Source organism: Cetorhinus maximus, chromosome 2, assembly GCF_964194155.1.
Source record: "Cetorhinus maximus chromosome 2, sCetMax3.hap1.1, whole genome shotgun sequence".
Taxonomy (NCBI): Eukaryota; Metazoa; Chordata; class Chondrichthyes; order Lamniformes; family Cetorhinidae; genus Cetorhinus; species Cetorhinus maximus.
The window spans coordinates 57,862,713-57,876,923 of record NC_135880.1 but is presented as its reverse complement, the minus strand read 5'-3'; the positions used below and the strand labels follow the sequence as shown (position 1 = coordinate 57,876,923).

General features: G+C 44.5%; 1 protein-coding gene across 1 annotated transcript in view; it reads right to left on the bottom strand.

Moving 5' to 3' along the window:
- Positions 1-14,211, bottom strand: part of adgrv1 (adhesion G protein-coupled receptor V1) — a 735,500-nt gene that overhangs the window by 314,963 nt on the left and 406,326 nt on the right. The window contains exons 73-74 of the mRNA XM_078557559.1: positions 8,278-8,449; positions 2,817-3,059 (exon numbers count right to left, since the gene is read on the bottom strand). Coding sequence (XP_078413685.1) covers positions 2,817-3,059; positions 8,278-8,449 — 415 coding nt within the window. The remainder of the gene's footprint in view (positions 1-2,816; positions 3,060-8,277; positions 8,450-14,211) is intronic.

Below are 14,211 nucleotides of genomic sequence, written 5' to 3'. Positions count from 1 at the left end.
TTGGGCCCCCAGCATTATCATGCTGGAATATAATTTCAGCATGAGCGAACAGCGAGTTGAGGGGGACTTTGCTCACAATCTCTAAACGAGCAATTAAAAACGAACCGAGATCATTGAGGAGGCAAATGACTGCAGTTTTACCGACCCCTCAGAATTTTGCGAGCAGCGCATGGGGGAGGAGAGTTGGGGTGTCAGAGCCTCAGCAACATTTAAAGGATGGCATCAGAGCGGCAGCTGATGGTGCTGCAGCGATGGGCAGACATTCAGTAAGTCCCTTGAGCAGTTAATCATCCTGGCAAGGGGCTCATTGGAGTGGGGCCTAAGAAGGATAGTATTACTGCAACCACAGGGATGGTGCTCCCTCTTATAGCGGCAGTGTCCAGGCATCGAGAATTCTAGAGGAGGTTCCTCCAGCAAGAGGAGAACCTGAGAGGGAGAGAGGAGTAGACAAATGGAAATGGACAGCAGCTACCTCCTGGCCACCTGCAGGGACAACCTCGTGATGTGGAAGCTACAGAAGGCCGCAGAGGGAACTGGGTGCAGAGACAATGGTACCAAGTGGCCAGAGTGTACAAATACCAGAGGAGCTACCTCCAAATGTCAGATTGGCAGGGTCACCAAAAATTGTGCTTGCACTATGAGGCCGTGGCCGATCTTTGCACGATGAGGTGAAGGAGGTGAACTCTGATTGCATTCATGGATATTGGAAGCCAGTAGCTTGCTTACAAGGTCACTGTGGTCCTGAATTTCTATGCCTCAGGCTCATTCCAGGGACCTGCTTCTGCCATTAGCCATACGTCGCTGCATCAAGCAGAGACAGATGCCCTCTTCAGGAGGGTTAACCAGTGCATCAAGTTCAGAACTGATGTAGACAGTCAGGCCGAGAGAGTCAGAGGATTCAGCGTCATTGCTGGATTCCCCCAGGTGCAAGGTCTCATAGCCTGCACACAAATAGCCATTAAGGCTCCTGCAGGCCAGCCAAGACCCTTCACTAACCAATAGGGATTCCACTCCTTCCATGTCCAACTCATCTGCAATCACTACAAATGAGCATTTGCTCATTACCCCAGGAGCAATCAAGATGCTTACGTTCTCCAGCACTCCCAGGTGCCACAGTTTTTCAGACCCAACTCTCTGCACGCCTGCAATGATGGATGCTTGCAGATAAGGGATTGCCATTGAGGGGACCTGCTGACACCAGTGAGGAACCCAAGGACCGAGGCAGAGGAACGCCATAACGTAAGCCAAGCTGCAACCTGAATGGCTATTGAGCAGACCATCGGTATCCTCAAAATGAGATTCAGGTACCCGGATTGATCTGATGGCACTCTTTAATATGCCCCAGCAAGGGACTCCTGGATTGTGTGGTCTGCTACACTTTGCACAAGCTGGCAATGTAGAGTGGGGAGGCCCTAGTTCTGAAGACATAGTGGAGAGTGAGGCACCCTCAGACCAGGAGGAAACCGAAGGGGATCCATAGCATCCTGACAGGTATGATGGGCCTCTTGGAGGGCATCAAGATCTAGGCATGAGGGAGGCTCGGGAGGCACTAATCATTTCTCCTGATGTCTTCCGCCTTTCAGGCAAATCCGCACTGCAAACACAAATAAAACTCAGTCACCTCTGCTAAAAGCTCAAACCTCCTTGCCTACTGTGTGCCCAAACAGGAAGCGCCCCCAGTCTGCTGTCAGTCCCCCAGGGTTTACCTGGCAGCCTCGTCATTTGGCATGGGAATCCCCTGCCTTTGGCAAAATACTAGTGGTGACAGGAGGAGGCTCTTAAGTGGCCATTAATTGGCTTAATGGCCTCAATTGGCCCAAAGGAGGGCGGGCGGGCTGCCTAACACCTACCCAGGGGGTTCAGGGAGCGTAGAATTCCAGCCAATAGCCTTAACTTCATCAGGTAAACAAAGATCTTAATAAGCTGCAAATTTTCCAGAGAGGCAAATAGCAAGGGATTTGTAACAAAGATAAGGAAAGAAAGGTTTAAAAGGGAGAATGAGGGCAAGTAATGAGACAATACTGAATACACACAGAAATATCTCTCTATGGATCTCTCTCCCTCATAAATATCTATCTTATTTCTGTGCACAATTTCTGATTGCACAACTTGATTTCCTGTTGTCAAGTATTTGCCACAAACACTTTCAATCAAAAATTCCTCTTTCCAGACTTATAATGAATGTTGCTTGTGCAATCTTGTTACTCTGGTGTGTAATCTCACCGCCCATAAATAATTTAAAATGTTTTCTGAATTTGTTTTTGCACAACATTTTTTTTCTCAGAAACTGAAGATTGGCACAGGACAGAGCAGGAACGCTATTCAAATTACACCACTGAGTAGTACAGTAAATTAGATAATTGTTATCCCTGGACGATGATGCAACCGAAGGCACAAACTACCTGATTACAAGGAGTGTAATACCTCATGGCTGGCATGTTGCAAACCTTTGATTGAGAAAGAATGTTTAAAAAGCCTCATTCACAAGAATCCAAGAATTATTTACATCATTCAAAAAACAGGTTCATACTTATTTATAGTTCAATGCTGTTTATCCAAAGATTTCAGGAATACTCTTATTCAGATAAATTGATCACTCAAATAAGTGACTGTGCATTAACTTCAATGTTGTAACAGATTAAATTATATTAATTCTACATGGAAACTTATACACAGTATAATGAAATTATTATACTCTCAAGGCTTTCTCAGAGTTCATCTTTCAACTGTATTTTACATCTGACAAAATTGCAGTTCATCACAAAATAATTTGTTGGATCAGATTTAAAAATAATCCTTTTCCTAGTTGTCCTCACCTGTGTATGATAGCTAACACTGACAACTGCATTTGTACCAGCCTCTCTGACAACCTGCAAGCTGACAAATGTGGCCTTCTGATGAACGACAGGAAGCCGAGATCCCACAGCGAAAAAGATCAACTCGTGAAGCTCATCACTCTCCAGAATTGTAATGTTTAAGAATCGAGCACTGCTATTTATTCTGGCCCCTGCACTCACTTCATATATTTCCACAAGAAACCACGTTTCAGGCTCTGGGACCTGCAGAGGAACATTCGAAGAACAGTAAGTATGGAGGAAACTTTCATTCTTTTCACATCACAACGTAACCAGTACTTAAGTGGCATGCTGAAACATAATGACAGTCTAAAATTGAAACTTAAACACCGAAATGTAGCTGTCAGTAGTTTTAAAATTTCATGCGTAAAGCAAATTTTAATTAAATACAGCAAAAAACATGCATAATTCATTGTCCCATGCTTCCCTTCCAAGACAATGGTGCAAATCCAAAATACACTTGAGAATTGATGAGCGACATATTGATAATATATCCATCAACAAAGATGTTTTAAGTAATGAAAGTACTCGAGAGTTAACTTAAATAAACTTCACACTCCATCACAAAAACAGAAAATGCTGGAAAAACTCAGCAGGTCTAACAGCATCTGTGGAGAGAAAAACAGAGTTAACGTTTTGAGTCCGTATGACTTTTTAAAGCTCTGAAGAAGAGTCATGCGGACTCAAAACATTAACTCTGTTTTTCTCTTCACAGATGCTGTTAGACCTGCTGAGTTTTTCCAGCATTTTCTGTTTTTGTTTCAAATTTCCAGCCTCCGCAGTATTTTGCTTTTATTTTCATACTCCATTATTTGTTACAGTGTTATCTGTTTGCTGGTACCACTGTACAAGATTGTACGATTGATTAGCCTTTAAGTATTATGGGCTTAAAAGTGCAACTAGACACAAATGTTCTTATAAAAACAAAAAGCTAAAAGCTACTGCGGATGCTGGAAATCCAAAACAAAAACAGAATTACCTGGAAAAACTCAGCAGGTCTGGCAGCATCGGTGGAGAAGAAATCAGTTAACGTTTCGAGCCTTCACGGCCCTTCGGCAGAACTGAAGCATAGTTAGGAGAAAGGAGAAATATATTTCTCCTTTCTCCTAACTATGCTTCAGTTCTGCCGAAGGGCCGTGAAGGCTCGAAACGTTAACTGATTTCTTCTCTACAAATGTTCTTATCTTTGATATCCTTGTTTTAATTTTCTTGTTAATGTTATGAACGTGTTAATGTTAGCAGCCTGTCGGGAAATGGCATTGCACCTTTGTCAGGTAACACAACCTCAAACACACAAAGGCTCACATTTCATTCCTGCGGGCCAGCAGTGAAGCATATGTTGGTCATAGGAGCAGCAGAACTTTCAGGGGAAAGAGTCCTTGGTACAGGGAAATTTGTAGATATGCTAATTAAAATCTTTCCGCCAGGCATTGGCCAAGCAAAAGGCCTACGATGCCTCATGACATGAGATCATTAAAAGGCCAGGAAAGGACCATGCTTCCCAGCCCGAGTTTTCCATTGATTTGGGAAGTGAGCATATCATAATGAAGTTCATAGAATCACAACATAATTCAATACAGAATAACGACTTTCAACTTACCATGGTTCTTTGGTACAGCTATCCAACTAGTCTCACTGGCTCACCCTATCCGTATAATCTTTCAATTTTTCCCTTTTATTTATTTACCCAATTCCCTTTTGAAAGTTACTATTAAATTTACTTCCATCACTCTTTCAGGCAGTGCATTCCAGATCAGAACAAGAGAAGTGTAAAAATAATAGGGTAGTAATAGTGGGGGATTTCAACTTCCCCACATTAACTGGGTTAGTCATAGTGTGTTAGGTTTAGTGGGAGCGGAATTCTTAAAATACATCCAGGAGAGCTTTTTAAGCCAGTGTGTAGAAGGTCCTACAAGAGGGGGGGCGGTCCTGAACTTAATTTTAGGGAATGAAGCCAGGCAAGTGGTAGAGGTATTGTGGGCGAGCATTTTGCAGATAGTGATCATAACTCCATTAGATTCAAGGTTGTGATGGAAAAGGACATGGATGGACCAGAAATCAGAGTTCTAAATTGGGGGAAGGCCGATTTTAATAAGATCAGATATGATTTGGCCAGAATGGACTGGGAGCAGCTACTTTTAGGTAAATCTGCGTCAGAGCAGCGGGACTCATTCAAGGAGGAAATAGGGAGAGCACAGGGCCAACATATTCCAGTGAAGACAAAGGGTGGGACCAACAAATCCAGGGAACCCTAGATGTCGAGGGATATACAGGATTGGATAAAGAGAAAAAGGGAAGCTTATGGCAGATACCGAGGGCTCAAAACAGCGGAAGCCCTAGAGGAGTTATTTTAAAAGTACATTAAGAGTAAGAGGGTAACTAGGGAAAGAGTAGGGCCCATTCAGGACCATAGTGGTAATTTGTGTGTGGAGCCTGAAGACGTAGGTAGGGTTCTAAATGAATACTTTGTGTCGGTGTTCACAAGTGAGCAGAAGGACTGTGATATAATTAAAGAAATTAGCATAGAAAGGGAGGAGGTTCTAAGTGGTCTGGCAGGCTTAAAAGTAGATAAATCTCCAGGCCTGGATGAAACGAATGCCAGGTTGTTGAGTGAGGCAAGGAAGGAGATAGCAGGGGCATTGGCAATAATTTTCAATTACCTCTCTGGCCACAGGAGAGGTGCCAGAGGACTGGAGGACAGCCAATGTGGTACCATTATTCAAGAAGGGAGGAAGGGATAAACCAGGGAACTACAAGCCAGTCAGTCTAACCTCAATGGTGGAGAAACCATTGGAAGCAATTCTGAGGGACAGAATTAATCTACACTTGGAGAGGCAGGGGTTAATCAAGGACAGTCAGCATGGTTTTGTTAAGGGGAGGTCATGTCTGATCAACTTGATTGAATTTTTCGAAGAGGTGACCAGGTATGTAGATGAGGGCAATGCATTTGACCTAGTCTATTTGGACTTCAGCAAGGCTTTTGATAAGGTCCCGCATGGGAGACTGATAACAAAGGTAAGAGCCCATGGGATTCAAGGCAATTTGGCAAATTGGATTCAGGATTGGCTGAGTGGCAGGAAGCAGAGGGTGATGGTCGAGGGGTGTTTTTGTGACTGGATGCCTTTGTCCAGTGGGGTTCCACAGGGATCGGTGTTGGGTCCCTTGCTGTTTGTGGTGTATATAAACGACTTAGACTTGAATGTAGGAGGGTTGATCAGTAAGTTTGTGGATGAAACGAAAATTGGTGTGGCGGTAAATAGTGAGGAGGGTAGCCTTAGATTACAGGAGGATATAGACGGGCTGGTCAGTGCAAATGGAATTTAATCCAGAGAAGTGTGAGGTGATGCACTTGGGCAGGACAAACAAGGCATGGGAATACACGATGAATGGTAGGATCCTGGGAAGTACCGAGGATCAGAGGGACCTTGGTGTGCATGTCCACCGGTCCTTTAAGGTAGCGGGACAGGCAGATAAGGTGGTTAAGAAGGCACATGGAATACTTGCCTTTATTAGCCGAGGCATAGAATATAAGAGCAGGGAGGCTATGCTGGAACTGTATAAAACGCTGGTTAGGCCACAGCTAGAGTATTGGGTACAGTTCTGGAATCCGCATAATAAGAAGGATGTGATTGCACTACAGAGAGTGCAGAGGAGATTTACCAAGATGTTTCCTGGGCTGGAGAGTTTTAGTTATGAGGAGAAATTGGATAGACTGGGGTTATTTTCCCTGGAGCAGAGGAGATTGAAGGAGGACATGATTGAGTATATGTGTATAAAATGATCAGGGGCTTAGATAGGGTAGACAGAAGGAACTTTTCCTCTTGGTGGAGGGATCAATAACCAGGGGGCATAGATTTAAGGTAAAGGGCAGGAGGTTTAGAGGGGATGTGAGGAAAAGTTGTTTCACCCAGAGGGTGGTGGGAATCTGGAATTCACTGCCTGAAAGGGTGGTAGAGGCAGAAACCCTCATAACATTTAAGAAGTATTTGGATGTGCACATGCGATACCATGGCATACAAGGCTATGGGCCTAGTGCTGGAAAATGGGTTTAGAATAGTTAGGTACTTGTTTGACCGGTGCAGACTCGATTGGCCAAAGGGCCTTTTTCTGTGCTGCAGACCTATATGACTCTATCCTGCAGAAAAATAAACTGTTTGTTCATCATTGCCCTGGTTCTTTTGCCAATCTGTGTCCGCTGATTACCAACACTTCTGTCACTAGGTTGGGCTTTTAAAAGTAAGCACACCCATTTCCAAGCACAAATTCCTGCCAGGGACAGGCCTGTGTTAGCATCATGGGATAATGGGTGGGATAATGCCTTAAACCCGAAAAGGCATGCAAATTCAAGTTTACTTCAAGCACTTTGGTGTATTCCATCTACCCAAGTAAAGGGTGTAGGGTGGAAAGCAGGAAAATTCTCCCTATTTTGTTAAGGCTGTCTGCCTTTGAAAGTAAAGGTTCTCTGATTACATTGCTTTAGGCTGTTTGATCATCCTAAGAAAGCCATTTGTAACTAAGTTACATCAAAGAGCTAATCATATTGAAGTGTGTATCTACTGAATACACAGGTGCTTCTGGTCTCTTATTCAGTTGACCAATATGTTTTAGTTCCATCCCTAGTTGCCCTTGAGAAGCTGATGGTGATAACAACCTCAAAGTGGCTTACTGCCCTGATAACACCAATGGTGTAACCCACTCCATTTTACAAGGGGCTTTAGCATCAGAAGGCCAAAATGCCTCTGTTTCAGGCAATAGATCCTGTGTCATGTGAAAATAGGGGTGCAAAGATATAACAGAGCCCTGATTGCCATTTTAGGTAGAAAGTGATCAGAATCTGTGCAGTTCAGGCTGTGATTAGTTCCAAGGGCGAATGTAGAGAAAGAGCTCCATCAAGATAAGTCTTGAATTATTTTTGTGGGCCCAAGAGGAGCAGGAGTGCATCTCCAAGGCCCATAAAAATCATTTTGGCAATGCTGTCCCAGGACAACTTGCTTCGCCCACAACTTGCCTTGCTGGCCTGGCGTTCAGGCTTTAATCCAGTGAGTTGCATTGGGAGAGCTGTTTGGTGCCTTGCAGCTTACCCAGCAAGCTGAAAACGGCTTTGAGCCTTTCAATCATGGGGGCTACTTCACCACCGAAATGGACAACCGACTAGCTCACTTTGTCAGTTGACTGCCTAGAAGTCAAAATCTGCTTCATAAAGAGAAGAATTTCCATAAACTGTGCTCTTATATCAAAACCAACTATTTAAATAGCAATGTTTTTCTTATTCAAGGCTGAGATAGACAGATTTTTAATCAGTAAGAGAATCAAGGTTACGGGGAAAAGGCAGGAAAGTGGAATTGAGGATTATCAGATCAGCCATGATCTCATTGAATGGCAGAGCAGACTCGATGGGCCGAATGGCCTACTTCTTACTGACCTCGTCTGGTTTGATTTCAATGGTGATGGTACATTCAGTCTCTCCACTAACACAGAGGGTAATTCCTGATGTAGTCGTCAGCTCATTGACCAGATTAACCGCATCTCTTTGCAGTACAACATCTGTTTTATTAAATGTCACATGCCATGAAATCTTCACATCCTCAAAGGATCTGTAAATGTAAAATAAACGTCACACCTAAAATATTTGGGGTAAAGAAACATCTTTTAAAAAATATTACTCTTAGACCTCTTCATTTTTCTATTAACATGGAATTGAATAAGGCTCAATTGGGAATATCAGGTAGATTTTCAACTTCACCTTGTGGACAGAAATCTGCTGAGGCAGATCCTTAGCGAAACCATCTGATTTTCATTCCAGTGAAACACTCCCCTTTACCAACCTTTTACATGCTCAGACTACCACAGCATACTTGCTCTGTGCTGTACAATGAATCATATAAAAAAAAATTACCTGATCTGATGTTAATTCTCAAAGACCTCCCTATATGAAGTCAGTTAGGTCTGGGTGAACCACCTTATGTCTCATTGGGCATGTTATCAGTTTAGCTGATAATTTGACATGGACTATTGAGGAAGATGAATCTATAGAATAATTTGTACAGCAAAGATGAAATAAGACCCCTATTCTTCTCAAACTGGATATAATAGCTCATCAGCTATAATAGCTGATCAAGGCTTAAAGTATTCAAAAGGCATTCCTTGTGGGCACCACTTATTTTAAATGAATTAACACCTTTCTGAAAATAGAGGGAGATTATTTGTGTGTTAATTGTTCTTGGCTCATATTGATATCAGTAATTTCCACATTTCTATGTATTGCTGTGATTACAGGTGATTTGGTCCCACTAGTTTTGGAGTTTCAATAGAAAAGTTGTCACTTCGGGAGAAGGACTTTGTAGAAATCAGCAAAGAACTAATCAGGTATCAAGTTCTAGGACCTTGTCGCATTGCCAGGGCCACTCAGCTCCTGACATCATTACAGCCTTGGCCCAAACATGGACAATAGTACTAAACTCCAGAGGTGAGGTGAGAGTGAATGCCCTTGACATCAAGGCAGCATTTGGCTGAGTGCGGCATCAAAGAATCCTAGCAAAATTGAAGTCAATGGGAATCAGGGGGAAAACTCACCACTGGTTGGAGTAATACCTGGCAAAAAGGAAGATTGTTATGGTTGTTGGAGGCCAATCATCTCAGGAAATTGCCACAGGAGTTCCTTAGGGCAGTGTCCTAGGCCCAAACATTTTCAGCTGCTTTATAAATATCCTTCCTTCCATCATAAGGCAATAAGTGGGGATGTTTATTGCACAATGTTCAAAACTATTCGCAAATCCTCAGTACTGAAGCAGTCTGTGCCAATATGCAGCAAGACCTGGACAACATTCAGGCTTGGGCTGATAAGTGCCAGGCAATGGCGATCTCCAAAAAAAGAGAATCTAACCATCGTCCTTTGACATTTAATAGCACTGCCATCGCTGAATCCCCCACTGTCAACATCCTGGAGGGATAGGTGGTTACCATTGACCAGAAACTGAACAGGACTAGCCATATAAATAGTGTGGCTACAAGAGCTGGTCAGAGACTAGGAATTCTGAGGTGAGTAACTCACCTCCTGACTCCCCAAAGCCTGTGCACCGTCTACAAGGCACAAGTCAGGAATGTGATAGACTACTCTCCACTTGCCTCCAACAACACTCAAGAAACTCAACACCATCCAGGATAAAACAGCCTGCTTGATTGGCACCCTATACACCAACTTAAAACATTCACTCCCTCCACCACTGACATACACTGGCAGCAGTGTGTGCCATCTACAAGATGCTCTGCAGCATTCACCAAGTCTCCTCCGACAGCACCTTCTAAAATCGTGATCTTTGTCACGTCGAAGGATAAAGGTAGCAGGCATATGGGAACACCACCACCTAGATGTTCCCTTCCATGCCACACACCCCTTCTGACTTGGAACTATATCACTGTTCCTTCAATGTCATGGGATCAAAATCCTGGAACTCCCTTCCCAGCAGCACTGTGCATGTACTTGCACCAGACAGACTGCAGTGGTTCAAGAAGGTGACTCGCCATCACCTTCTCAAGGGCAATAAGGAATGGGCAACAAATGCCAGCAACGCCCAGATCCCATGAAATCATTTTGCGTTGCAAAAACTGAGATACTGAAGGTTCTGAATCAATCTCAAGACCGAAGAGAATGAAAAATCACCATAGGAACATAGGAAATAGGAGGAGTTGGCCATATGGCCCATCAAGCCTGCTCCGCCATTCAATTAGATCATGGTTGATCTTCTAGCTCAACGCCATTTTCTACACTATCCCCATATCCCTTGTTGTCCTTAGTATCTACAAATCAATCACTCTCTGTCCTGAACATACTCAATGGCTGAGTCTCAACAGCCCTCTGGGATAGAGAATTTCAAAGATTAACCAACCTCTCAATGAAGAAAATCCTCTTTATCTCAGTCCTAAGTGCCCTCCCTCTTATTCTGAAAATGTTTCCCCTGGTTCTAGTCCCGCCTCTTCCCCTACCCCCCCACCAAGCTAGGGGAAACATCCTTTCTGCATCTACCTTGTTGAGCTCTCCTGAATTTTTAATGTTTAATGTTGCCATAAAGGGAGTGCAGTGAAGGTTCATCAGACTGATTCCTGGGATGGCAGGATTGTCCTATGAGGAGAGATTGGGCCGACTAGGCCTATATTCACTGGAGTTTAGAAGAATGAGATGGGTCTCATTGAAAAGTATAAAATTGTGACAGGGATGGACAGACTGGATACAAAAATGATGTTTCCTCTGGCTGGAGTCTCTAGAACAAGGGGTAACAGTCTCAGGATCTGGGTAGGCCATTTAGGGCTGAGATGAGGAGAAACTTCTTCACCCAGAGGGTGATGAACCTGTGGAATTCTCTACCACAGAGGGCTGTGGAGGCCAAGTCAATGAATATATTGAAGAAGAAAATAGATTTCTAGACTCTAAAGGCGTCAAGGGGAATGGGGAGAGGGCGTGAGTATGGCGTTGAGATAGAGGATCAGCCGTGATCATGTTGAATGACGGAGCAGGCTTGAAGCACCGAATGATCTACTGTTTCTAGTTTCAATGTTGCTATGCTGCTGAATCGAAGGCAGATGATGAGCCTCGAGAGTCGTCCATTAGGAGGCAGATGCTGGATGTCAAGCGGGATGTGCAGGAGGATCTGGTGGAGATCCATGACTGTCGCTGTTGTGGAGGAGTCCATGCAGAGCATGACCACTGCGTTGACCTTCATGACTGAGCGCACTGCCTCCTCCATTGAGAGAGTGGCGATTCTCATGGAGAGGCAACTCCAGGGACAGAATCAGAGATTCCTGGGGTTGCACGTGGACCTGCAAGCCCTCACACAGGCAATGACCTCAGGACAATCCCCTGGAAGTTGCATAGGGACACCTGGCCTCCTCTCTCTTCTGGCCCTCTCTTCCTCCTCAGAGGAGGTGCTACCAGCAGAGAGCACAATCCCCATTACCAGGGTAACAGAAGGCAGTCTGATACTTGGATGGGTCCACATGGTCAAAATCCTTGGAGGCACCATTGAGTGGAATTCACCAAAGCTCCTTAGACAGCATCTTCCAAACCCATGACCACTAACATCTAGAAGGACAAGGCAGCAGATAGAAGAGAACACCACCGGGAAGTTCCCCCCCCAAATTACTCGCCATTCTGATTTGGAAATATATCACAGTTGTTTCACTGTCGCTGGGCTAAAATCCCAGAACTCCCTTCCTAACAGCACTGTGGGTGTACCTACACCACATGGACTACAGCAGTTCAAGGAGGCAGCTCACCACCACCTTCTCAAAGGCAACTAGGGATGGGCAATAAATTCTGGCCTAGCCTGCAAAGCCCACACCCCCTGAATGGATAAAAGTCCTGAAATGAAGCCTAGAAATGCTAAGACTGAAGCTCAGAACAGGGATTTGTTTTTAATTCATTTTTTTATTTCATTAAATTTACAGAATTCATTTCATGTTAAACATACAGCCGGGGGGGTTCACATAGTTTACAGCCCCTGTGCACTTCTGGGGAGGTGGTGCGCATAGACTGTGGTATTTCCCACTGCATCTTTGCGGCAGCTGCCCCAATCACTGACTGATAGCACTTAGATGAGGTCTGAGGGTTAAATTGCTCCAAGCCTCAAGCTTTGTCCAGTGAGCTTTTTTCATTCATTCAAGGGAAGTGGGCTTTGCTGGCTAGGCCAGCATTTGTTGCCCATCTCTAATTGCCCTTGAGAAGGTGGCGGTGAGCTGCCTTCTTGAACCTCTGCAGTCCATGTGATGTAGGTACATCCACAGTGCTGTTAGGGAGGGAGTTCCAGGATTTTGACCCAGTGACAGTGAAGGAATGGCGATATATTTCCAAGTCAGGATGGCGAGTGGCTTGGAGGGGTACTTCTAGGTGGTGGTGTTCCCATATATCTGGTGCCATTGTCCATCTAGATGGTAGTGATCATGGGTTTGGAAGGTGCTGTCTAAGGGGCCTAGGTGAGATCCTGCAGTGCATCTTGTAGGTAGTACACACTGCTACTACTGTGCGTCAGTGGTGGAGGGAGTGAATGTTTGTGGATGGAATACCAATCAAGCAAGATGCTTTGTCCTGGATGGTGTCAAGTTTCTTGAGTGTTGTTGGAGCTGTACTCAAACAGGCAAGCGGAGAGCATTCCATCACACTCCTGACTTGTGCCTTGCAGATGATGAACAGGCTTCGGGGAGTCAGGAAATGAGTTACTCACCTGAGGATTCCTAGCCTCTGACATGCTCTTATAACCATAATATTAATATGACTAATCCAGTTCAGTTTCTGGTCAATGATAACTCCCAATATGTTGATAGTGGATGATTCAGCGATGGTAATGCTATTGAATGTCAAGGGGCGATGGTTAGATTCTTTCTTGTTGGAGATGGTCATTGCCTGGAAATCCTGTGGCACGAATGTTACTTGCCACTTGTCAGCCCAAGCCTGGACGTTGTCCAGCTCTTGCTGCATTTGGACATGGCTGCTTCAGTATTTGAGGAGTTGTGAATGGTGCTGAAAATTGTGCAATCCTCAGCGAACATCCCCACTTCTGACCTTATGACGGAAGGAAGGTCATTGTTGAAGCATGGTTGGGCCAAGGACACTGCCCTGAGGAACTCCTGCAGTGATGTCCTGGAGCTGATATGACTGACCTCCAACAACCACAAACATCTTCTTTTATGCTAGGTATGACTCCAATCAGTGGAGGGTTTTCCCCCTTACTCCCATTGACTTCACTTTGCTCGGGTTCCTTAATGCCACATTCAGTCAAATGAGTCCTTGATGTCAAGGGCAGTCACTCTCACCACATCTCTGGAGTTCAGTTCTTTTATGTTTGAACCAAGGCTGTAATGAGGTCAGGAGCTAAGTGGCTTTGACGGAACCCTAACCGAGCATCAGTGAACAGGTTATTGCTAAGCAAGTGCCGCCTGATAGCACTGTTGATAACCCCTTCCATCACTTTATTGATGATTGAGAGCAGACAATGGGGTGGTAATTGGCCAGGTTGGATTTATCCTGCTTCTGGTGTACAGAACATACCTGGGAAATTTTCCACATCACTGGGTAATGCCAGCGTTGTAGCTGTGCTGGAACAGCTTGGTTAGGGACATGGCAAGTTCTGGAGCACAAGCTTCAGTACTTTTGCTGGAATATTGTCAGGGCCCATAGCCTTTGCAGTATCCAGCGCCTTCAGCCGTTTCTTGACATTATGTTGAGTGAATCGAATTGGCTGAAGACTGGCATCTGTGATGCTGGGGACCTCTGGAGGAGGATGAAATTAATCACCCACTTGACATTTCAGGCTGAAGATAGTAGCAAATGCTTCAGCCTTATCTTCTGCACTGATATGCTGGGCTC